At 36.8% G+C, this 23,697-nt stretch overlaps 2 protein-coding genes and 1 pseudogene across 3 annotated transcripts; 1 reads left to right on the forward strand and 2 right to left on the reverse strand.

Annotated features, from left to right (window-relative positions):
* Positions 1-4,923: 4,923 nt before the first annotated feature.
* LOC147537618 (nicotinamidase 1-like) lies at positions 4,924-7,629 on the reverse strand. Its single transcript, XM_086643424.1, has 4 exons — positions 7,332-7,629; positions 6,647-6,964; positions 5,792-5,977; positions 4,924-5,255 (listed from the first exon to the last, which is right to left on the reverse strand). Exons 1-4 carry the CDS (start codon positions 7,494-7,496, stop codon positions 5,172-5,174), a joined length of 753 nt encoding a protein of 250 aa, XP_086499550.1. The 5' UTR covers positions 7,497-7,629; the 3' UTR covers positions 4,924-5,171.
* Positions 7,630-12,936: 5,307 nt separating this feature from the next.
* LOC147537619 (uncharacterized) lies at positions 12,937-14,992 on the reverse strand (annotated as a pseudogene). The gene is made up of 4 exons (XR_015225877.1): positions 14,813-14,992; positions 14,104-14,437; positions 13,400-13,508; positions 12,937-13,303 (listed from the first exon to the last, which is right to left on the reverse strand). The product of XR_015225877.1 is annotated as an uncharacterized LOC147537619 (transcript).
* Positions 14,993-18,454: 3,462 nt separating this feature from the next.
* LOC147537620 (uncharacterized) lies at positions 18,455-19,426 on the forward strand. The gene has a single exon (XM_086644590.1). It carries the CDS (start codon positions 18,732-18,734, stop codon positions 19,161-19,163), a length of 432 nt encoding a protein of 143 aa, XP_086500716.1. The 5' UTR covers positions 18,455-18,731; the 3' UTR covers positions 19,164-19,426.
* The last annotated feature ends 4,271 nt before the right edge of the window (positions 19,427-23,697 follow it).

The following is a 23,697-nucleotide window of genomic DNA, read 5'->3' on the forward strand; positions in this document are numbered from 1 at the left end:
CCAGCTCACTCTGTCATAGGCTTTCGCCATGTCCATTTTGAGTGAGAAGATTCCTTTTTTGGCCCTAGAAGAGTTCATAGAGTGAAGTAACTCTTTGGTAATGATTATATTTTCAATAATTTGTCGATTAGGAACAAATGCATTTTGGTTCCAAGATATACAATCCTCCAAAAACGGTCTAATACGGTTTGCTATAATTTTCGTGATGAATTTGTAGACCGAATTGCAAAGGGATATGGGTCTGAACTCCGAGGCTGTACTCGGATTCCTAATTTTGGGTATTAAGGCTATAGTAGTTAAATTCAATTCGGGGTCTATGTTGCCTGTCGAGAAGGAATGTTGGATATACTTAATAAGTTCCGGACCAATTACCTCCCAATGATGTTGAAAAAAGAAACAAGGTAGCCCGTCAGGTCCCGGACTCTTTATTGACCCCATTTCCATTACTACCGCCTTAATTTCCTCATCTGATGGAATCCTTGAGATATCAGCCAGTTGGTCAACCGATAGAACCTTATATGCATTGATGACTTCCTCCGGAGGATCATTCACCTGGTCACCTGTAAACAAATTCTGAAAAAAATTAATAAACTCATTTTGAATTTCCTCCATGTTTTTGGAATAACTACCATTACTGAGTTTGAGTTCATGAATTTTATTTTTCTGTTTGCGACTGGACATAGCAACATGGAATGCTTTGGTGTTTCGATCGCCATTATGCACCCATTTTGATCGAGCTCTTTGTTCCGCTTTGGTTTTTTGGATGTCCTCCAAGTACAGTAATTCCTCCTGGATTTTACTCTCCATATTTAGTATGTCGTCTGTTGGTGAAAGAGATTGCAGTTGAAGAAGTCTCTGCCTTAGGAAAATGAGTCTATTTTTGTTCCTACCGAAAGCTTTTTTACTCCACTTTTTCAATGAATACTTCACTGTTTGAATTTTATCCAGGAATCGTCCCGGACTTTCAGTCCACTTTTCTTGGAAAAGAGGTTTATATTCTTTATGTTTGGACCAGTACGTCTCATACTTAGTGACCGTATTAATAGGACCACCCTCCACAATTAATTTCAACAATATAGGGGCATGATCGCTATTGTATCTCGGGAGATGGAAGACCCCCGCTTCCGGATAATTTGTCAACCATTCTGCATCGCAAAGGACCCTGTCTAGACGTTCTTTTGTCAAATGATGTCTGGCCTTGTTGTTCGTCCATGTATATGCTGGTCCATTGAACCCCAGGTCCAGTAGGTTAGCATTGCTGATAAATTGCTGAAATTGATGCAAGAAAGGGATATTAGAGGTGCCTCCAAATTTATCATTGTGGTTAGATAAAGCATTTAAGTCTCCTAGACAAACATATGGTCTGTTTAACCCTTGTATTCTATGGAGAATATTATTCCAAAATCTTGGCCTATCTTGTATGTTAGGAGGGCCATAAATGCAAAATAATTCCCAGGGAGTAACTCCCTGATTAGTAACGGTGGCTTGTATTAGGTTAATGGAAGAGTAAACAACATCAACTATTATATCATTAGACCAGTACAACATCAACCCACCACTCCGACCGGAGGAAGATACAACATGATAATTATTAAGATTAGCATTAGTAAAGAGGGAAAGAGGAATAAAGTTGGAAATTTTGGTTTCAGAAAGAAAAACAACGGAGGGTTTAAGCGCCCTCAGGAACTGGTTGAGAGTTTCCTTTGTCGGGGTGTTCCCAAGTCCCCGACAATTCCAGGCCAGAATATTCATTTCGCCGTCGGCATTAGGGTTGCCGATACCCGATCATCTTTTTTGTCCTGACCCTGGTTTCTAGTAGATCTCTTGAAGTGTTTTGTTGCCCGGACATCCTCGAGAGTCATATCAACATCAACATAACCCGAGTTACTACTGGATGCCTTTCCCGAAGTACCGTCTTGAATAAACGATTCCCGTGCCAACTGTACAGTATTGTGGACTCCCATAGGTATGATAGCATTTGGTATCCCCCTTTTCCTTGTCCTACACAATTTAGACAAAAGATCTCCAAAGTTAGTTTTAATGGTATAATCAAACTCGTTTACTTGATCATTCTGGATTGGTGTAGTGTCATTTGGAGGATTTGAGTCTGTATCAGGAGACGGTCCATATGAATCCAGTTCTTTAATTCTGTTTTTGGTAGTGAACGGTACTTTGAAATCCTCGCTGTATTCTGGTTGCATCGCCTTTATAACTTTGATTCTGAATTCTTCCGAAATGTCCTGTTTCAAAAGATCATTAAAAGCAATTATGGTCGAACAGAACTTAATCGTATGGCCAGTGATACCACAAAAAATACAGAAACGAGGCAATTTCTCTATTCGGAGAGATATGGCTATGATTTTGGTATTGGACAGTTTCAAATACACCACTTGTTGAAGTGGTTTCAGGATGTTGAGTTCGATTCTGACTCTCCCAAATAGGCTCCATTTAGAGGCCTCCTCAATAGTAGTTGGTACAAAATTACCGATAGAACCCGCTAGCCTATTAACCACCGTACTATTAAGATGGCTTGGTGGGATCCCATGCATTTGGACCCAAAACCAAGCCGAAGTAAACTCATGGTTAATAGGCATAACTTCCGGGTTGCAATGTTGGATAACGATTAATTCTTCTTGGACGACCCAAGGAGCGCTTTCCATGGCTAAATCGAGTTCGGTTGCTGTGGCGAACTTGATGAGGAAGACATTGTCTTTAACCTCACTGAGATGGAACTTATTTGGACCATGGATGACCCGTGATAACCGAGACAGCGCTTGGTTAATGTCTACTTTCTTAGAACTTTGAATCCACACAACTCCATTTTTCATTGCATCCATCTCCCACGGAACGAGATCCTGACCATCCACCGTTATTTGAATCTTTTCGTTTGTAGTCAATTCAGCAAACTTTTGGAGAAATTGTGGGCTTGGTTCTGCCATGATAATCCTATAGCAAGAAAAGAAATAAAGAAATAAAACTCTAGACAAATAACTCCTGAAGAGAGACTGGTTTGGAATTCCAGAGAAGGCTCTGAATTCGTGAATGGAAGATATAAAGTGGTCGTTAACCACCCATAACTGCCCGAAAAAGTGGAAAAACTAATCTAACTGCCGCCGGAAACCGAAGTCACCGCCAGGAAAGGTGGCCAGAAAGTCCAATCAGTAACTGCTCCGCCCGGAAACCGAAGTCACCCATAAGATGCTATTTTGTGTTTGGGTTTCAGCAAGTAATTCCCTAAATAGACATCATCCTTCTTCATCTTTTTCACCCCTAATATGTTTATGACTTTCCCCCTCCTATCAATATCATATTTCTTGCTAAATTGTATCGATGATTTTTGATAATTGATTAACTGTCCTGAACAATTAGCATAAACCTCTAATATATTTTTCAGCTGATTAACATTATCTTCCGAGGCTTTCCCGAAAAAGAATAGATCGTCTGCAAACATAAGATGACTCACACTTGGGGCATATCTATTCACTTTCAACCCAAATATCTTAACATATCACACTACAAACCGTAAAAATCAATCTATGTTTCAATGTTTGTAATAGTTGGTGTTTAACGTTATTAATTTGAAAACGCGGGACTTATATTGTTATTACTGATAGCCAAAACGGTCATAATTTTTTAAATCTCTAATTCTTGTGGGTGAAGTTTTGTTCAACGGTCATAATATCTGATAAGAAGCGCCAAGAATCTTGATGATAAATAGAACCCCAAATATCAATCCCCAGCGCCAAATCTCATTACAACTTCCCCCCCCTCTCTCTCTCTATAATCTTCTTCTTCTTGATTTCAATTACTTACTTACCGTTGAACTTTTTCTTTCTATCTTTCTACTGGTCTGAAATAATGTCAGGAAACATCTTATCATTCAACTTTGATCATCAAAATCTTTTAACTCAATTTTACTGTGAAAAAGAAAGATCAGAGTCAAGTTATGATGAATTAACAGAAGAAAGTACAAGTGATTGTTGCAATTTCGAGTTTGATATTCGACTGATCAAGAGAACCCAATGGATGGTCGAACCAATAGAAATTGATCAAGAAATGTATCTTTATCAAGAATTATATGAACCAACAATGATTGTTAACAGATTTTGTCTAAACCCAGGGATCTTTCTTCGCTATTCAACCTTTCGTCGAATCATTGGTACCAATATCTCTTCTTTCCAATTCAATGATCGATTCACAGAACTGAGAGTAACAGAAGAGATTGCAGGATTAGCAACCCTAATTGCCAATCAAGAATCAAAGAATGGGGAGATCAAGATTAGTAAGTATTTAATCCGTATGGATTTGATTTTATCAGATGTTTATATTCATGATGAACAAACAGAGGTTGACAGAGCTTTGATGGAATCAAGCACAATAGTAAATATGGTTTCAGCATCACAATCGTCGATCGACGGACTAGAGAAAATCGAATTTAATGATGAACTCTCGATGAATACGAGTTGTAGTGTGTGTTTGGAAGAGTTTGAAAGAGGTTCAACATTGACAAAGATGCCATGTTCTCATGTTTTCCATGGTGATTGTATAACACAGTGGCTCCAAACAAGCCATTACTGCCCTATTTGTAGGTTTCAAATGCCCACTTAGTTACTTACCCACCATTTGTATACAGATGATGATGATCTTTTGTAAACCTGAATATTCTCATTCTTTTGTCTATAAAATTACCTTTCTTACTTTTCTTATGGTTGATTTCTAAGTTGTTTCAAGTTCATAATCATATGTGCGTAAAATAGTACTTCCGAAATTTCAGGACTTATCATGTTATTGTTGTTGTTGTTGCTTCGTGTTTGCTTTCGTCTGTCTCCTCAATTTAACTTTGTTAGATTGAGCTATTTCAGTACCCTCTTGTCTTCCTGTTTTCGTAAAATATCAGGGGAAATGGAACCATGAAGCTTTCAATTTTCCATAACTACAAACTGCAATGTCGCTAATATTTATTTCTTCAATTTGTATAATCGTTCGTCAACATTCCAACAAAAGCAGAAAAATGATGTTTGCAGTAACTTTTTTATATCCATATGTAAAAACAAAAGCAAAGACATATACGGGAAACAGCAGCGACACTTAGCTACACACAGTAACTTGACCTTTTACTCAGGAATTAGCTCACGGTCGCTCATCAATCCTCAGGGTTACCACTATCACGGCTACTTAATAGGACCAAACACTTCATGTACGATTTTGGCTCCTCGTCCTTTGGCCATATGAAGACCTATATGATGCATCAGTTCCTGTCGTGGCCACAAACGAGGACAAAATGAATTTACAAAAATATCTATGTATTCGATATCATGATTGTCTTAATTTTTAGGCACAAAAATAACAATAAAAATAACAGAACTATATATGTATATAAGGATGTTATGTCAACATTAAAATAGTGAATGGTTTCATTGATCAAGCAAGACTTTAAGTGGTGAAGACGCTATAAACCCACCAATTCATATTGTTCCTACATTCAATTGGAAGGCACTTCTTGAAGTCTTGTGAGTGATAGTTTGTATACTTCACTTGGGGTTTCAAAGGGAAGTAATAAACACAAATCCAAGACCCTTCCTCCTAAAAATCTGATTCTTGATTTTAGAAGACTTTCCGAAACACGAATTGATGGAGTTACAGGGTCACCTAAGTGTTTTTTCCTTTCTTCAGAGTTTTCATGGAAAACAAAATTCGAAGAAAAACTCAAAGAAGATCTTGTTTAAAATGGCAATCAAAAAATAATGCTCAAGCTTTTAAAGGCATATCTTGAAGATCATTAAGCAGTTACCTGTGGATGGGCTACCGCTCCTTTGATGTTTCTTACCACCTGAACGGGCAAATCAAATGTAGCACAACCTTTCGAGTATACGACGACATCCTTAAGAGGATCAAGAAGACCAAGATTCCTCGCAGATAATGTTGATGCGACGAAATCAAAGACACATATGTCAGTGCATATACCTGTTACCAGTATCTTCACAAACCCGAGAACTTACTTAAAATCCACACAATTCCGTTGTCTCAATTAATCAAATATGGTGCACACATTACACAAGATTAGCATATATGGATACATTTGTTTCATCATCCATATGGTTTACAATTTTCCCAAGTAAGTATGTAAGTTCAGACAGAAAACGAAGAATAAAAACGATTTTTGTCAATGGTTTAGGAAATGATGCCGAATTTGAATTTGTATGGTAACAGAAATTATAAATCAAAAGCATTCTCACATCGATAATGTAAAAAAATCAGATAGTATCTCAACTTTGAAAAGCTTATACTTTTGCGACCAAAGGCTACTAAAAGCTACCGGATGAAACAATGAGAACAGTTCTAGATAAACAAACAGGAGACTCATGACTAATGACTAAGAAAATAATATCTAGGGCCACTCCACCCATTGCCAATTGGTCTTCAGGACATCCACAAACTTGATATGATACCAGCGGTGGGTCTATACATCATAAGCCCAAAGGTCAAATGTCGAAGTCACCCAACAAAAAGACAAGAAGTACATCACAAGTAAGGATTGGTGTGAATATAGTCCCACGTAGATGAAGAGAAGTCTCGTGACCAAAAATATAATATGTAGGGCAAACTAGATCAAACTATTAAGGGAGAAGGCGAAAAGCATACTTACAACTTCAATTTTGTTTTTCTTTACCCAATCTACAAAGACATTAGAACCATCTTCTTTCACTGAACCAAGATACCCATCAATGCAAGCTTTACGTCTAATAGTTGCATTTTCTTCATTCTCAAGCCACTCCAGAGATGGAACTAAATTTGCTTCATCTGATCCAATTAGACAATGAGGAGGATATGGGTGTTCAGGTTTATCAGAATGATGTGTGTCAAGGAAAGCAAGAATAGGCCATTTTTTCTCACAAAACAATCTAGATAGCTTGACTGACTCCTCAACCATATCTGATATCTGTTTATTAGGCCCTCTTGGAGCCTGTCCATCAAAATATAAACAACAACCAATGATCAAATTTTATCTAGAGAGAAAGATAGAGAGAGGGCATTGATCAATCAAATAGTAAAAGGAAAATTAAAAGCAACCCCATCAACGATCAAGACATAAAAATCAGGATCAGAATCAACCCATGTTGAGAATATGAACATAAGTCGTTAATCAATATAGATAATAATACAACATAAACCCATAAAGAAATGGAACACCACAAGGCAAAAACAACCCAAAACCCCAAAAAAGAAGCTAAAATTTATTCCTGCGAATCAAAAAGTAAAAAAGAGATTAAAAATCAGAATCAAAACCAACCCATGTTAAAAAGGAAGGGAAGCAAAGAAGAATAACTCACGAGGTTTCCAGCACCAACGGTGCAAAAGCCATTGATTACGTCCACAAGAACCAAACCGGTCCTGGCAGTTTCAGATAAAACCAGAGATCCCTCCTCATCAAGAGGAAGTTCTTCCTTCACTAAATCATAAACCAATTGACCAGTCCGAGACGATATGCTTGCCATCTTCTTCCCCAGAATCCACCAAATCAGAAACTCCAATTTAAGTCAAACAAAATAGGAGAAAGTTGGGGTGGGTGAGGGGAAGGGGTGAGGATAGTTTACGTTGACTACATTTTGTTTTGTGAATCTGAAAGTGAATAAAGTAAGTCACATTTTTGGCTTTTTGCCTTTCTAGAACAGCTATGGCACGGGACAACATCTATAAGCGCCTCGCAAAACTGCTATAGGGGCCTCTCCAGATGATTGCAGGTAGTGAGATGATGACTTCACAGTAGGGTTGGGAATCAGTTCGGACCGGTCGGTACCGGACTCTAACTTCATCGAACCGGTCGACTCGGACATAAATTGTTGGTGACCACCTATTTACTCGAGCGGACTCGGATGGTCACTCTCAAGAATTCTTTGTCCATTGACCGTCCAAGACCGTTTAGTTTACCGGGCCAGTCGGACACCGGACGGTCTCGATCCGGGCTTTCCAATAAACTTTACTCAAATTCAGAACTTTATTTTTATTACCACAAACAAAATTACTTACAAATGAAGATGTTTAACCAAAAAATCAAAAGTAAATATAAAAGAGAAAAAAACACAGTTGATCATCATTTGAAAAGATATAACTAAGCCATGTACTAATGTTTGGTCTTCCAGAGGACTATATGACTATAGCCAACGACCATCATATGTTCATATGTCTATAAAATTCAACGGTCAACTTCTAAAAATGAGGACAGTTTAGTCGGTCAACCTATTCGGTCACTCGTACCGGTCGGTTATTTGGACGGTCTATATTGGTCGGTCGGTTAGTGATCGGTCTTTCGACATAGAATTTTGACCGTGACCGTCCGCCAATTCTTTCGGATCGGTCGGACACTGACCGTTATGACCATCGGGTGTCCATGGACACTTTTTATCTCGGTCGAACGGGTCGGATAGCGGTGTTCCGGGTCTTTTTCTCACCCCTACTTCACAGGCAGCTATTGCAGGGATAATTAGCAATCTTTAATTAAAGGTCTACTTGAAAAGAGGGAGAGAGAGAACTTGAGGGTCGGGTTGGACAGTCCAACCCTTCTCGGATTGGGCCAATCCGAGGCCATAACTTGAGTCTCAGACTAACAAATACAAGCGCGAGGCGCCTAGAGTTGTCAGGATTAACTATGATCAAACACTAATTGTTAAGCAGTCATAGTGCAATTCCCGCCAACATAAGTCGGCCACGATTCAACCAGGACATGTGTCTCAGACATGCACACTTGCCTTAATTTTTCATTTTTAAGCCGTCATAGTGCTATCGCCCTACTAATTGCCAAGATTTCTAACTTAATCATATACTTATTCTTTTGGGTCCTATTTCGAGGTCTTTAAGAATCTTCCTTCTAACATTTCTTTAAACTGTTAGAAGTTTTAAACTACCAAATGTAACCAAAGTACCTTTGGATATTATCTTACAAGTAAATCAATCATCGGTCGTCGGCTATCGGTAGATGCGAGCAAAGCATTGGCTGCTTGAATCAATGTTTTGGGCCTGTAACGGTTGAATACATCATTCTTGTTCAAGGGGATGCATAGAATGTGGTAAGCTAAGAGGAAAGTAGAACCACACCCACTGGACCAGTGAAGGCGTTTATGTACTAACCCATGTTTTGGCCGAATTAACTGGAAACAGGCTGAATTCACTGGGGACATTACTCTCATCCCGGAGTGGTATAATGTTCATCATCCAAGGTCGGGTGCTGACTGTCGTAGTTCCAAAACTAGAAGCTTTACTCTTTCAGAATAACATCTCAAAGAATATAAGGCGCCCATGGATCTGCCAATTTAACCAGGGTTTTGCTAATTTGCTCCCGACATCTTACCAACTTGAATCATAGCTCGCCCTAAAGGGAAGCCACAATTGCTTTCAAGTCCAAGTACAAGCAAGCTGACCCTGATTATAATACTTGAACATCTAGGTCACCCTCATTATATGAGTTGCACGTCTATGCTATTGTTTATAGCACTTTTTAAAGCAGCAACTCAGACTTTAATTGGCTCAGTTATACTACACCTAAAGCTTGCTTCGTTATATTTCGCACTGCCCTCCATTGCCTTGGAGATACTCCTTTGTAATAACATGCTGCAATATTTGATTCCTCGGAAAAACGAAAAAAAAACTGACAAGCAAAAGAGAAGACAAACCACATAACAACGAAACTTCGAAATATCATGAAGCTGATCGAGAAATTAGAGTTGGGCTTGTATTATTCTTTAAACAAGAGAAATCCTCCTTACAGTATCTTTTCAACTAAGAGCGGGATTACCACCAGAAATAAAAAAAAAAAAAAAAAAAAACCTTCAACACAAAGTAAATTGCTTCATTTCATAACATTATTGTCACATAACGATTTGAAGATACATCTATATAGTCTTAAGTAAATTATTTTCTAGTTATTTCTTATTTGGCCCCCTACTTTGTGACCAGCTTCTTTTATGGCCCGCTATTTTTCATAAATTCAAATTTGACCACTTTTTCTTGAAACCGTCAGTTAACTTTAACTATTAACTTTTCTGTTTCCATACTTACCCTTCTTTAAAAATGAATTCTCATTTACTTTTTTTTCTTTCCCCACATTCATGAGATTGCTTGCTAACAAACTAAGACTACAAGATCGATAAAATTCAGAAAATAATTGAAGAACTTTTTGTACATAATTATCAAATTAATACAACTAGTAAACCAATTCACCCACAACCCAAACTTAAATCTGGAAAAAGATAGGGATTGAAAATTATATAATTTGATACTTGTTTAGGAAATCATTAAACATGGTTTCTTCAATGGATAGAGACTCTCAACGGAATTAACCAGTAGTCCGCTGCTCCCACCAACGTAACGACGTCTTTTGTGCCAACTCAGAACTTGTTGTGATGAAAACGATTTATTACAAATTGAATATCCATGAGATCTACCACTCACCGTCCTAGCGATGGTTGTAGTTGTGGTGTTGGTGATAGTTGTGGATGTAGACAATTGATCATTTGATGGTGCTCTGCTGGTGGGTTTTCTGGTGACTAGTTTATGTCAACCTTAAGCTTGGTAAGAAGGAAAATATTTATTGGAAGTGGACTTTTATAACTCAATTGCATAATGGGTGACTGGTATTTTGGATTATCATGATCAAAAGAAAATTGATGGGCGGAATTTGGGTTATTGGTATTTTTCGGTTTTGTGGAAGATTTTGATTCATAACGATGATGCTTTGATCGTTTAGTTTTGCCCTAGAGAGAGAAAGTAGATTGATTATAAATTCCCTTCTTCTTCAACAATCTCACTCTCAAAATCAATCATGTGGTGGAACGATTCGCAGTGCAGCAACAACGACCACAATTCACGAACTTGCGGCTTCGAGCGAAATCAAGCATGGATATTATAGACCCCACCAATTTAGGAATTCTTCACCATCAGGTACCCTAGGAATTGGAAATTATGGAAATCTTCAAAATTTTTTGATGATTCATTAGCATTAGGATTCAATTAGTCATAATCAAAATCCAAAGATGGAGGAAAATGTTCTGAAGATCTAAAAGAACAACAACCCTTGTATAATCAAAACCCACAAAATTATAATTTTTCTCTCTAGTCCATAATCTAAGAACTCTTTTTTCACATATCTAAATTAAATAAACTTAGAACAAAAAGAAGTGATGAAAAAATTCAAACTTCAAACCTTAAGTATTCTCAGTAAAACCCATTGTATGGGAATCGATTTGAAACAATAACCAGATAGATTAGAGAGATAAAGGGGTTAGAGAGAAGAATGAAAAAGAATTAATTTTAGAAGAAGGGTCATAAAGGAAACAAAATGATAAGGTGTTAAAGTAAACTGACGGAGTTAAGAAAAGGGAGTCATATTTGAATTTACGAAAAACAGGAGGCCATAAAGGAAGTTGGTCACAAAGTAGGGGGACAAATAGGAAATAACTCATTATTTTCACATAATATTGTTTTCTATTTTCGATGAAGGACACAACTGTAGACACTAAAAACAATTACGATATGTAGATGGACCCGATTATATAGCATAGAGACAACAATAAATAAATTGAGTTAAAAGGGACACAAAAACCTTAACACATCACACTACAAACGGAACAAATCAATCTATGCTTGGATATATAGAGATGAAAGTTGAGTGAGCACTATTAACTTTGTAATAGTTGATACTTAAAAGTAATTATTTTGAAAACTCAGGACTTTTATTGTTATTACTGATAGCTAAAACGGTCATAATTTTTGAAATGTGTAATTCTTGTGGGTTAAGTTTTGTTCTAACGGTCATAATATGTGGAAGAAGCGCCAAGGATCTTGATAATAAATAGAACCCCAGATATCAATCCCTAGCGCCAACTCTCATTACAACTTCCCCTCTTTCTCTCTCTTTCTCTGTATAATCTTCTTCTTCTTCTTGATTTCAAATACTTACTTACCGTTGAACTTTCTCTCTCTATCTTTCAACGGGTCTGAAATGTCTGGAATCATCTTATCATTCAACTTTGATCATCAAAATCTCTTAACTCAATTTTGGTGTGAAAAAGAAAGATCAGAGACAAGTTATGATGAATTAACAGAAGAAAGTACAAGTGATGGTTGCAATTTTGAGTTTGATATTCGATTGTCAGGAGAACCCAGTGGATGATCAAACCTGCAGAAATTGATCAAGAAACGTATCTTTATCAAGAATTATATGAACCAACAACAATTGTTAATAGGTTTCGTCTAAACCCAAGGATCTTTCTCCAGTATTCAACCTTTCGTCGAATGATTCGTACCAATCTCTCTTCTTTCAAATTCAATGATCGATTCACTGAACTGAGAGTAACCGAACAGATTGCAGGATTAGCAACCCATATTGCCAATCAAGAATCAAAGAATGGGGAGATTAAGATTAGTAAGTATCTTATACGTATGTATTTTATTTTATCAGATGTTTATATTCATGATGAACAAACAGAGATTGACAGAGCTTTGATGGAATCAAGCACAATAGTAAATATGGTTTCAGCATCATAATCATCGATCGACGAATTAGAGGAAATCGAATTTAGTGATGAATTATCGATGAATACAAGTTGTAGTGTGTGTTTGGAAGAGTTTGAAAGAGGTTCAACATTGACAAAGATGCCTTGTTCTCATGTTTTCCATGGTGATTGTATAACAGAGTGGCTCCAAACAAGTCATTACTGCCCTATCTGTAGGTTCCAAATGCCCACTTAGTTCCATTTGTATATTGTTGATCTTTGTAAACTTGAAAATTATCGTTCTTTTGTTAATAAAATTCCTTTTCTCTTTCCACATAAGACTTTTTTCTCTCTGTCAAACTAGACATTAAAAGCAATATGAAATATAGACTGAACCAGATTAATTAGTATAGAGACGAAAATATATATCTTAACATATCACACTACGGAACCGAACCAATCAATCCATGCTTGGATATTAATAAATTTCAGTAAGCAGTTCATTTTCCGTTAAAAGTTGCTCAGAAAAGACTGTTGAATGGGTTGGTGATTGAATCCCTGAGGTCGGAGTAGAGTCTATAAAGCGAATACTGTCTTAGATTTTTAACTTCATACCACGAATTTAGAACCTCATAATTCTTATTCCTCCCTGAGAATGCCAGCTGAATTCCGACACTGCATTTGTTAGAACCATCTTGATTTGTACAGTTAGATGTTTTAATGGCACATTGTTCGCCAAGACACACGAATGATGATTTCCCAGCACATGAATCACAACCATCTTTCTTCAAAAACATGTTCTGTAACGTACCACTCTTCGAGTATCTGTTCAGAATGGAATTAAAATTTAATGGTAGACATGACAGAAGAAAAGGTGGATATCAAAGTGTTTGTATGTTCATGGTGTTTACCAGAGTAAAGCTTGTAATGATGTTGGCATTATCTGCAACAAAAACTGGCGGTGACCTTGCTGCATATTTTCGTCCGGCAAATGCTACCATATACCCAACCCGCCGTACTCTAGATAAAATAAGAATTATCATATAAAGATCGATACAAAACTAAGTTTAATCACAAAATACAGATTTTAGTTCATCAAAAACAAAAACCTAAGTAGTTAAAGGGGACCAACTTGGTACTGGCGAGAGGTCGATCCCTAATCTCCACCTGTCCGAGCCGAATACCTTGGATGAGTTTCGGCTGAGTTTTCACCATCTTATATGACATAACCTTTATATCAATATGTATATATGTATATACAATATACATAGACAGACACAATATAGGCCAGAAACTTCATTCCGATAATTCGAAGATAACTCCAATAGCTCTAGAGGTTTCAAACATAACAAGTAAGTCAGAGGTTCGACCTAACATCCACTCATGTTACCCCCCCCCCCCCCCCCCCCCCCCGAGCCTGATACAGTGTCTGAGTTACTCAGGTGGATTAGCCCACTCTCAACCGCTTAACCAAGAGCATAAACATAATATTATAATCACGATATAGAGCTCAACACAACAACATAATACCAAATTGTTTTTCATGTCAGAAAAGTAGAAACTTAGAAAAATTATAATGACTATAAATTTTGAAGGAATACGAAGAAAAAATTACCGGAGAAAAGGAGCTGCTGTTAAGAGTAAGAAGAGAGATCTCATCAACCTTTGGCGTAAACACTGCAAGTTGAGCACCACTAGTCGAAAGAGAAAGGCGACTATCACAAGGTGAAAGTTGTGTTTGGTTGTAAAAGAATGACTCTTTTGTAGAAAATACAATTCCGAAACTAAATCCATCTGATTTCTGAATTTTCGCATCTGAACATGGATCAAATACTGTATTTGTATCATCTGCAGTCACCATCATTGTCGATATCGTGTATATAACCATCATCACTATCACCATCATCTTTGAACTCCTGACTAATATATAATAACCTTGTACCCAAAACCTTCATTATCACACGAAAAATCAAATCTAACTAGATAATATAAGAATTCAATACAAATAAACATACCCATAAACTAGATACCATAATCTCAATCTGAATTTCCATTTTCTATCACAAGATACCCGTAAAACTACATACCATTAGCTTAACCTAGTTTTCACAAGAGTAAAGCCTAAAATTATCTAGCTAGTTTCACACAACTAACTTTCACTAGGCAAAATTAACATGATGAACCCTAAGTCAGATAATTGGTCCCAAACATATTCATTTTCAAACAAAGGAACCCTAGAATCCATAAAAAATCACGAATCATAATATCAAATAAACAAAGATATAATAGAAACCCAAAGATTCAAATGGATCGAAGAAACCAACCTTAATTGTATGCGAATTAATCCTGAACTGAAACGGGAAATTCACCAAATACGTTATCGTTGTTTGATCAATTAGGTCTTCTAATTAGATAGAAACGAAAAAGGGGAATATAATGGAGGATTAGTTTTTACTAAAAGGGATTAGATTGTGTGAAATTGGGGGTTTCGTGAAATCGAAGATTTTGACGTACCCTTGTTGATTTTTGAAATTTGGGAGGGAAAGGAACCAATGGAAGATAATTTTATGGGCAGTCCAGGTGGGGTCCTCTTAAGCGGAAAACCGTTATGGAAGTTTTGAAAGTTTCTCCTCCCCATTCCACTTCCACGTAGGACGGTAGGGGTAGGATTAGGAAACGGTCTGGCCCGTTAGGGCTCGGGTTCTGGCTGGCATACATTTCCAATGTAGATTGTAGTCGATTTCTCAAAAAAACTAATTCAAGTAGTGGAGTGTATGAGTGGGGTATTCCACGTCAATAAAAACACGTTCATGCTTCAAGATACAAAGAACATCATAGGTAAGAGTGTTTGCGAGAACAATCCAACATGGTCTAAGGGTGCTCACATAATCAACCGTATTATATGTAGATCCTTTCACTTACCGTCAAATGCTTAAAGGATTTGATAAACAAGCTCTTACAGAAAATTTTCAACTTCAAAATCACCATTAACGGTAGTTCAAGCTTTAGAAAGAAGCTTAAAAGTTTAAGTATATCTATGAAACATGAAATTGCTCAACACTTATTAGAATCGGTGAAGTTTAAATAAATCTAGAACTTGGACAATGTACCAATTTTTTTTGTTTGCCCCAAACCCCCCACCACCATTTTCTTGACGTCCGTAAGAGTCGTCACGAAATTGCCATTCCGACGACTTTTAATCTTTTTTTTTTTTTTTTTAAATCTCTCTTTTCTCCTCCTCCTCCTCCGACCACATCTCTTTCGCAGATCTCTCCCTTTGTCGACTGAAACCTTAAGTTTCAGTCGGGAATCACGTGTGAAACCTCATGGGAACATAGAGATTTATTGGACTTCATTCTAGTTTTGATTGTAATGAACTAGATTTATTTGACTTCATTCTACTTTACCCAAAATTTACTCAACAAATTCAACTTTCTCACCAATCGAACACGTGAACCAATTCCAATAGGGAGAGCCCGAGGGCACTTGGAGTGGGCCTAATCCATGCTAGGTTTGAACCACCAAACTTGGGCCAGCCCGAGACCCACTGAGAGTGCTATGAGATGGGTGGACCTATTGCAAAATTAGAAGGCCCTTGTAGACTCACCAATTCCAATATTTTACAGGTAAGAATATGTCCTCTTTCTTTAGCCTGAGCCCTGAGGTCATCTCGATTCCATAAACTTGCAATAATCTGGCAACTTTTCTCTGAAACTCATTACCCAATCCATGCATATACCCAACCCACTTTTGTGCTTCATACTCATATCTCTCTCCTCTTTGTCTTCTTCAGAACTTAAGATCAAATCAGTGGTGAGTTCCAAAGTTTACAAACGAGTGGCCCAACAAAAACACCAACAAACCTAAACACCAATAATGGCATGGAACGGTAACATGGATGGAATTTTGAATTTATCAACCAAAATGTTGGCACCACTTATACACCATGTTACTATGTTAGTTGTTCCCAACTTTTTCTAATCCTATAATGATTTGTTCTATACAAAGATAATATATAGATAATTGATTTATTAAGCACCAAATACCTAGAGTGGGGCATAACACTATAAAAAAAAGGATTTTTGAGTCAACAGTCCAAAATCTGGGGGGTAAACCCAAAAAAAATCCACTCTTGCCCAAAAATTAGTTGCAGGTCCAAATGTCAGTTTTTTTTTTATTCCCATCTTGCCCTTGGACAGGACATGCTGACGTTTTCCTGAGAAAAAAAAAATGTCTGGTAAATAAAATAATTTACCAGTACACGAAAAATTCAAAGTTTCAAAATTTAAACGAAATTTCAAATTCCCGCCCAGCAAACATCTCTTCCCGGTAAATAAAATAATATCCCGTACACAAAAAATTCCAATTTTCAAATTTTTTTGAAATTTTCAAACGAAATCTTTTTTTCGAAATTTTGAAATTTTTTTGAAATTTTCAAACGAAATTTCAAATTCCCGGTCAAATTTTCAAATTTTGTTGAAAATTTTAAATTCCCGCCCAGTAAAAGTGTCTAGTACAGAAAAAAAATTTCCAGTAAATAAAATAATTTCCCGGTCACAAAATCTTTTTTCGAAGTTTTGAAATTTTCAAACGAAATTTCAAATTCCCGCCCAAATTTTCAAATTTTTTTACGAAATTTCAAATTCTCGCCCAGCAAAAATGTCTAGTACAGAAAAAAATTTCCAGTAAATAAAATAATTTCCCGAAAAAAATTTCGTTTCCTGGGAATTTTTCGGTGGCAGTTCCGTAAATTTCTGAACAGTACACATTCTGATGGACGGGTTGTCAGATTATTTTTCAGAAAAAAATCGTTTCTCGAGAAATTTCGATGGAATTTTGTAATTTTCAATGGCAATTTTGTAATTTTCGATGGCATGAACGGTAAATACTTTATTTTCTAAGGGCACTTTACGTAATTTTGACCCCCAAACTGACACATTGGACCTCCCTTTCATTTTTAGGCAACTTTGGGTGGGATTTTCATTTTGGTCCCCTTTTTGGACCAATGGCCCAATCCCTCTAAAAAAAACCACTACTAAAAGCATCTCTAATACGAGACTTCATCTCTCAAATTTAGAATGTAAATTACATTTTAGAGTTTATTTTAAAATTCAAGTCTAATGAGAGATTTTACTTTTTTTGTTGAAGGATGAGAGATTTTATTTGAAACTCTATAATCACATGGAAGCATTGATTTTAACGATCTTCCAGACGGACAATTTGTTTCCTTCATTCTTTTATTTTCAAATTAATAAAAATCAAATTAAATCAAAACCTATCGACCCAATCAGTGCGGTTCAATTTTGCTTTGATTTTTGAAAATCGTTTAAGCCAAACTGTATACTTAATTTATAGTATATATTACATTATATACCAGGAATTATAATTATAAAGATGAAAATTTTTGGAGATGAGGAAAGTAGAATGTCAAAAATTTTATTCTAAATTTCAATTCTTTTTCGTCCTTGAGTGAAATTAATGAACGATTAAAACTATCAAAAGTAACAAAGTCAAAAATAAAAGTAAAACATAATTCATTTTCTTTAATCATGTTTGACTAGTTAGATTGAGTTTGGTCGTACAGAATAACCAAACTACATTGACTTTGAGTGAATAACGTGTCGTTTGGCCTTTTGATCGGTTCAACTTCGCAGACAATTTAGCCAAATTTCCGTGGATTAATTTGACTTAGGGGCAGCCCAATACGATGGGCATCCCAATGGTAGTCACACTATTACTTTTCTCAAATGAGACAGACTCTTCTCATCACAAAGCAGATCAAATGTCAAAAGGATGGGAAGGAGGGAGGGTTGTCCTATTCCAAGGGTAGTTTCTGATATGGGTCTCACCAACCAAATTAGGAACTTTTCCTTTTCTCAGTGTGGAATTGAGTTTACGCGTGAAGACAAGGTTCAAACGGACGGTGGAGTAATTAGTTTATACAATTCAAACGTAACGACTATCCTACTAATCTGACAGCTAAACAACACCCAACTCTCTCTCTCTCTCTCTCTCTCTAAACTCTTTCTCTCTCTACTCTGTATCTGTAGACTATTATAATTCCACATTCTGTGAATGATTGTTTAGCTGTCTTAACCTTCAATTACACATTTCATCTCCTTTTTATACACCTCTTCTTCAACAAGAATACCCATCTTGCTCTCTCTTTCTCTCTCTCTAAGACTCTTCTTACTCTCTCTCTCTCTAGAATTTTGTTACCCTTATCACCAATTAAAGATAAAAATGAAGATGGGTATGGCTGGATTTGCAGTTTTCATGATTTTGGGTATGTTGACTGGTTCTTCAATTGCTCAGGCACCTGTACCAGCACCAACAGTTGCGCCACCAACACCAGTACCAGCACCACCAACTCCGGCTCCAGCAGTTCCACCTCCATCTCCCATTCCAGCACCCACCTTAGCTCCCCCTGTTTCAGCTCCAGCTCCTTCCCCTAAATCATTTGAAACCCCAGCTACTTCTCCTTCTCCAGCAACCGGTGCCGTCGCACCGGCACTTGCACCAGGAGCTACTTCCCCATCAGTAAATTCACCAGCTGGATCACCATCAGGTAATCCACCACCCTCAGACAACTCTGCCATGGGAGGATCATTGAACAGAGTCACCGTTGCCGGAGTAGCCATTGTTGGTACCTTTGCTGGTGCTTTCTTGCTCTAGATTTTGCGTTGGTGCGTTGATTTGCCTCCTGTGTTGCAATTTGAAAGATTGAGTCTCTGTTTTTTTTGGCTTTTATAAATTTATTGGGGTTTATGTGTTTTATATATATTTATTTGTAATCATTTAATAGGGGAATTTAGGGTTTGGCATAGAAACATTGTAACTAAATCAATTTATTTTGCTTTTGCTTCATTAGGGAGATTGAGTCTCTTTGATGGTGTATAAGTAAGTCATTAATCAATAAAATTTGTAATTTGGTCTTTTATTTATCTTCATTTCTTTTTGTTTTCTTTCATTTGAGGCTAATTCTGATTTGTACAATCAAGAGATTTTTTTTTGTTGTTGAAAGAAATACACTATGGAAAGTGGAAACCTAATTACAAGCTAGTTTTATTTGGGATATTAGGGAACAAGTCCGTTACAAAATGGTGATTTTGTAGCTCTATTAGCTAAAATATGGGATATATGGGATGGGAGATGCTAAAGTGACTTAGAGGGTGACCAAAAGGGTGACATAATGACGTGGAATTCCCTAAAAGACAAGATTTTTTCAAAGTTTAACTACGGTGGGGGCATCTTTTGTTTCTAAATGAGGAAATTTGGGCATTTTTATGATCACTCTCTAAGTCACTCTATCATTTCCCATATGGGATTTCAGTTATACCTTCTATTGCAGTAAGAGAATTCCAAACGAGTAAATGTTTTGTTTAATTCTTCTATTTTTCTAGGGGGGTTTGAAATATCGAGTGAGTATTGGTTTGTGTGCCTTGCCTTGTAGGTAGTATATGATTGCTCCATCGTCACCTTCTATAATGGTTTGATTTGTGCCTTGTGCCTTGTGCCTTGTCTTGTAGGTAGTATATGATTGCTCCATTGTCACCTTCTATAATGATTTGATTTATGTCAAGGAGTTTCACCCATTTTACTCCTAGGATTGCCTTGGATCCACCTTCTTCACCATTTTAGGCTATGGAGTATGTCAATTTTATCTTGATGATCTTAGAATTGTCAATTTTATCTTGATGATCTGAGAATCGTGATCGTGAATGACTAATCTAATACCAAGTATATCCTTTATTTTTAAAAGCAGCATCTATATATGTTGATTTTGTAGAAATGACCAGGAGGGTGATTCCAAATTGCTCCATTGGGTTAATGATTAAGAGTTTGATTCGTCTGACATAGATTTATATTGTTTTGGAATTTTGGGATATTTTATTGTCCTTATGTTGACTAGATTTCCATGAAGTTATTCATTTTACCAGAGATTCAATTTTGGTGGAGTTTTTCTTTTTTTTTTTGTTGAAATATTTTTTTGGTGGAGTTGATAACCAGATTGCCACATTAAAAGAGCGCGTGCTCAATCATTTCAATTTCCTTATTGCAGTTGGGACATGTATTTGATTTATGAATGTATTTAGCTATTCTTTTTAGAATTGGAAGAGCTCCAATGACACAATTCCATAAAAAATAGTTTTATTTTTCGGAATAATATTTAAATACCAAATATCTAATATTTGGCATATATACTTTTCTTCTTCGAAGTTGAAAATCGACACCAATTTAGGGTTTTGTTCGATTTCAAGGAAAAGAATAAGTATTCAAATTTGGGGTTTCTGTAATTCTTGATATTGGTTAAGTATTAATGATGTTGCGAAGTTCTCGACATAAACAACAGAGGCATAGTTCGAGGGGTGGTAGAGAACAGTCCGATTCTGAAGAAGATTGGAATACGAAAAGTAGAAATGGCGGGGAAGAACGGATGGTCAAAGTGCCTAGGGATTCTATTTTGGGTGAGAAACAAAGATTTCTTTCTCAGATGGAAGATGGTAATGGTGAGGCAAATTTGAATGTTAGTGATAAATGGGAAGAATTTGAAGATGGGAGATGGAACAGAGATAAAGTGGATGGTTTTAGGTCAGAAATGAAGGGTTTTGTTGATTCAAAAGGTACTAAATCTCTTGATGAAACCGTAATTCATCTCTACCTGGTTCATCCTGATTACATATGAAATAAGTATCATAAACTATAATAAAATTCACGACCTTTAGGGTCTCCTTCGTGATCTTTAGAATCCTTAATTTGTGACCTTTAGGGTCTTTTTATTTTAATTTTTGCAATCTTGTACTCCTTTCCCTTCATGTTATCTTTACTTTCGTAAGTTTCATGTTGTTGGATTGTATTCCTTCTATGAATGAAATTGTGGTTTATTTAAAAAAATAAAATAATATTTAGATACCAAATGAAGTTCAAATATACTCTGCTTTAATGTTAATATCATTGTTCTGAATATGCTTGTACAATGATGATATTGAAAAAAAATTCTTCCCTCGATTATAAGCTCCCATTTCTTTGACCCTTACCAATATTGTTTATTGTTATTGAGAGACTGATTTGAACAATGTTTTCGTCTAAATTGTCTTTTAAAATGTTCTGATTCCGCTTTCAATTAGAGATTAACTATGATACCTGAATGAGAGAGGATCGTTTGATGTTTGCATACAGAGGTTTTATGTCTGGTAGCCAATAATCTAATTAGATTTTTACATTTTGACCATCATGAATTTCCAATATGTAATTATTACTTATGTAATTAGTTGACTTTGAGATATTTTTCAAATCTAAGAGTGATGTTTTTTTTTACTAACCTGATTGTTTCAAAAGTAATTTGATATAGACAAGTAGACTCAAAGATCGTTGATATCTAAAGATGACTTTAGGTTATCTTTCAGGATAAAAGTATTATTGCTTCTAAACTTCAAACAACTTCTTGTAATTTTGAGACAAAACCTGCCAGGAACTCGGAGATCTCTCCAATGCTAAGATTAGTAAAGAGTTCCTGTGTAGTTAAACAATGGGTTAATTCCGTTTTGGCCCCTGATTTGTGACCAACTCGCCATTTTGGCCCCTATAAGTATCCGACAGTTCGTTTTGGCCCCAAAAGTTTCCTAATTGGCCACAAATTTTTTCAACCTCCCAATTCCACCTCCATGGCATTTCTGTAATTTTTTTTTCTTTTTCTTTGTCCACCTCATCTAACAATTATCACATCACCTCTGTCCACCTCACCCTTCTTCTCCGGCGAAAGATTGCCGATCGAATAAAAAATTCCGGCCGGCCACATTTACAAGAAAAAAATAAAAAATTTCTCCCTTTCTCTCTCTCTTCCTCTTCTTCTTTCTCTCTCTTCCTCTTCTTCTCTCTCTCTCTTCTCTTCTTCTTCTTTCTCTCTCTTCCTCTTCTTCTTTACTCCCTCTCTCTCTCTACCAAGTCCGGCGAAGGGGAGGGTCCCCTTCGCCCGACATCTGATTTCCAGACCTTCACGGTCTGGAAACCAGACTTTGAAGGCCTGGAAATCAAGCCATGAAGGTCTGGTTTCCAGATTCGTCTGTATCTGGAACTCCAGATCGAGACGTAGGTCTGGAAACCAGATCTTCGCGGCCTGGTTTCCAGACCTTCAAAGTCTGGTTTCCAGACGTCCGGCGAAGGGGATCCTCCCCTTCGCCGGATTTGGTAAAGAGAGAGAGTAAAGAAGAAGAGGAAGAGAGAGATAGAAGAAGAGAAGAGAGAGAGAGAGAAGAAGAGAAAGAGAGAGAAAGAAGAAGGTAGAGAAAGGGAGACTTTTTTTTTTTTTGCAAAGGTGGCCGACCAGAATCTTTTATTCCGGCCGGCAACCTTTCGCCGGAGAAGAAGGGTGAGGTGGACAGAGGTGATTTGGTAATTGTTAGATGAGGTGGACAAAGAAAAAGAAAAAAAAAAAGAAATTGAAGAAATGCCATGGAGGTAGAATTGAGAGGTTGAAAAAAATTTGGGACCAATTAGGAAATTTTTGGGGCCAAAACGAACTGCCGGACACTTATAGGGGTCAAAACGGCGAGTTGGTCACAAATCGAGGGCCAAAACGGAATTAACCCTTAAACAACCGAGGCCTCTAATTCTCCCAATGCGGGTGATGGTGGGCCTAGGCCTTACCTATGAATCTCCTTCACCTTTTCCCCTATTTTTCTACTTCATTTTTTTTCTTTCGTGCGGGATCAGAAGTGTATTTCGGCAGATAATCTTGTCCCACTGAAGGTCTTCATCCTATGATGTTTTGGTCAACTGGTCCTCCTAGTGCTTTTGGTTGATTCTTCTCCTGTTTTATTTCTTACATGAGGGGTTTTTCATCATGTTTTTTTTTTCTCTTTTTCTTCTTCGTACTCAATAATTTTTTTCTGTAATAGAGCTCTGCGCTGCTTGTTACTCTTCTTTTTTTGCCTGTAATTCCTGTAACGAAATCTTAATGACGAATAAAAGAGTTTTTATTTTTATTTATACCTTTTATTTATTTTATTTTTGTTTACTGGTTTTGCACTATTTCTCGGACTCTGCCCTGACTTTTAGAATTTAAAATTTTGACTCAGACATTTGATTCTGGCCAAAAGAGCTCCAGTTTAACTTCTGGCCCGGGGTTCTGACCTAAACTTCGAACTAATCTACCCTTACTAAGTTGAGAACCTGTTCTAACTAACGACTGACTCTCATCGAAGTTGTC

Source organism: Eschscholzia californica, unplaced genomic scaffold, assembly GCF_041429995.1.
Source record: "Eschscholzia californica isolate CP2 unplaced genomic scaffold, dmEscCali1.0.p SCAF_5, whole genome shotgun sequence".
NCBI classification, from domain to species: domain Eukaryota; kingdom Viridiplantae; phylum Streptophyta; class Magnoliopsida; order Ranunculales; family Papaveraceae; genus Eschscholzia; species Eschscholzia californica.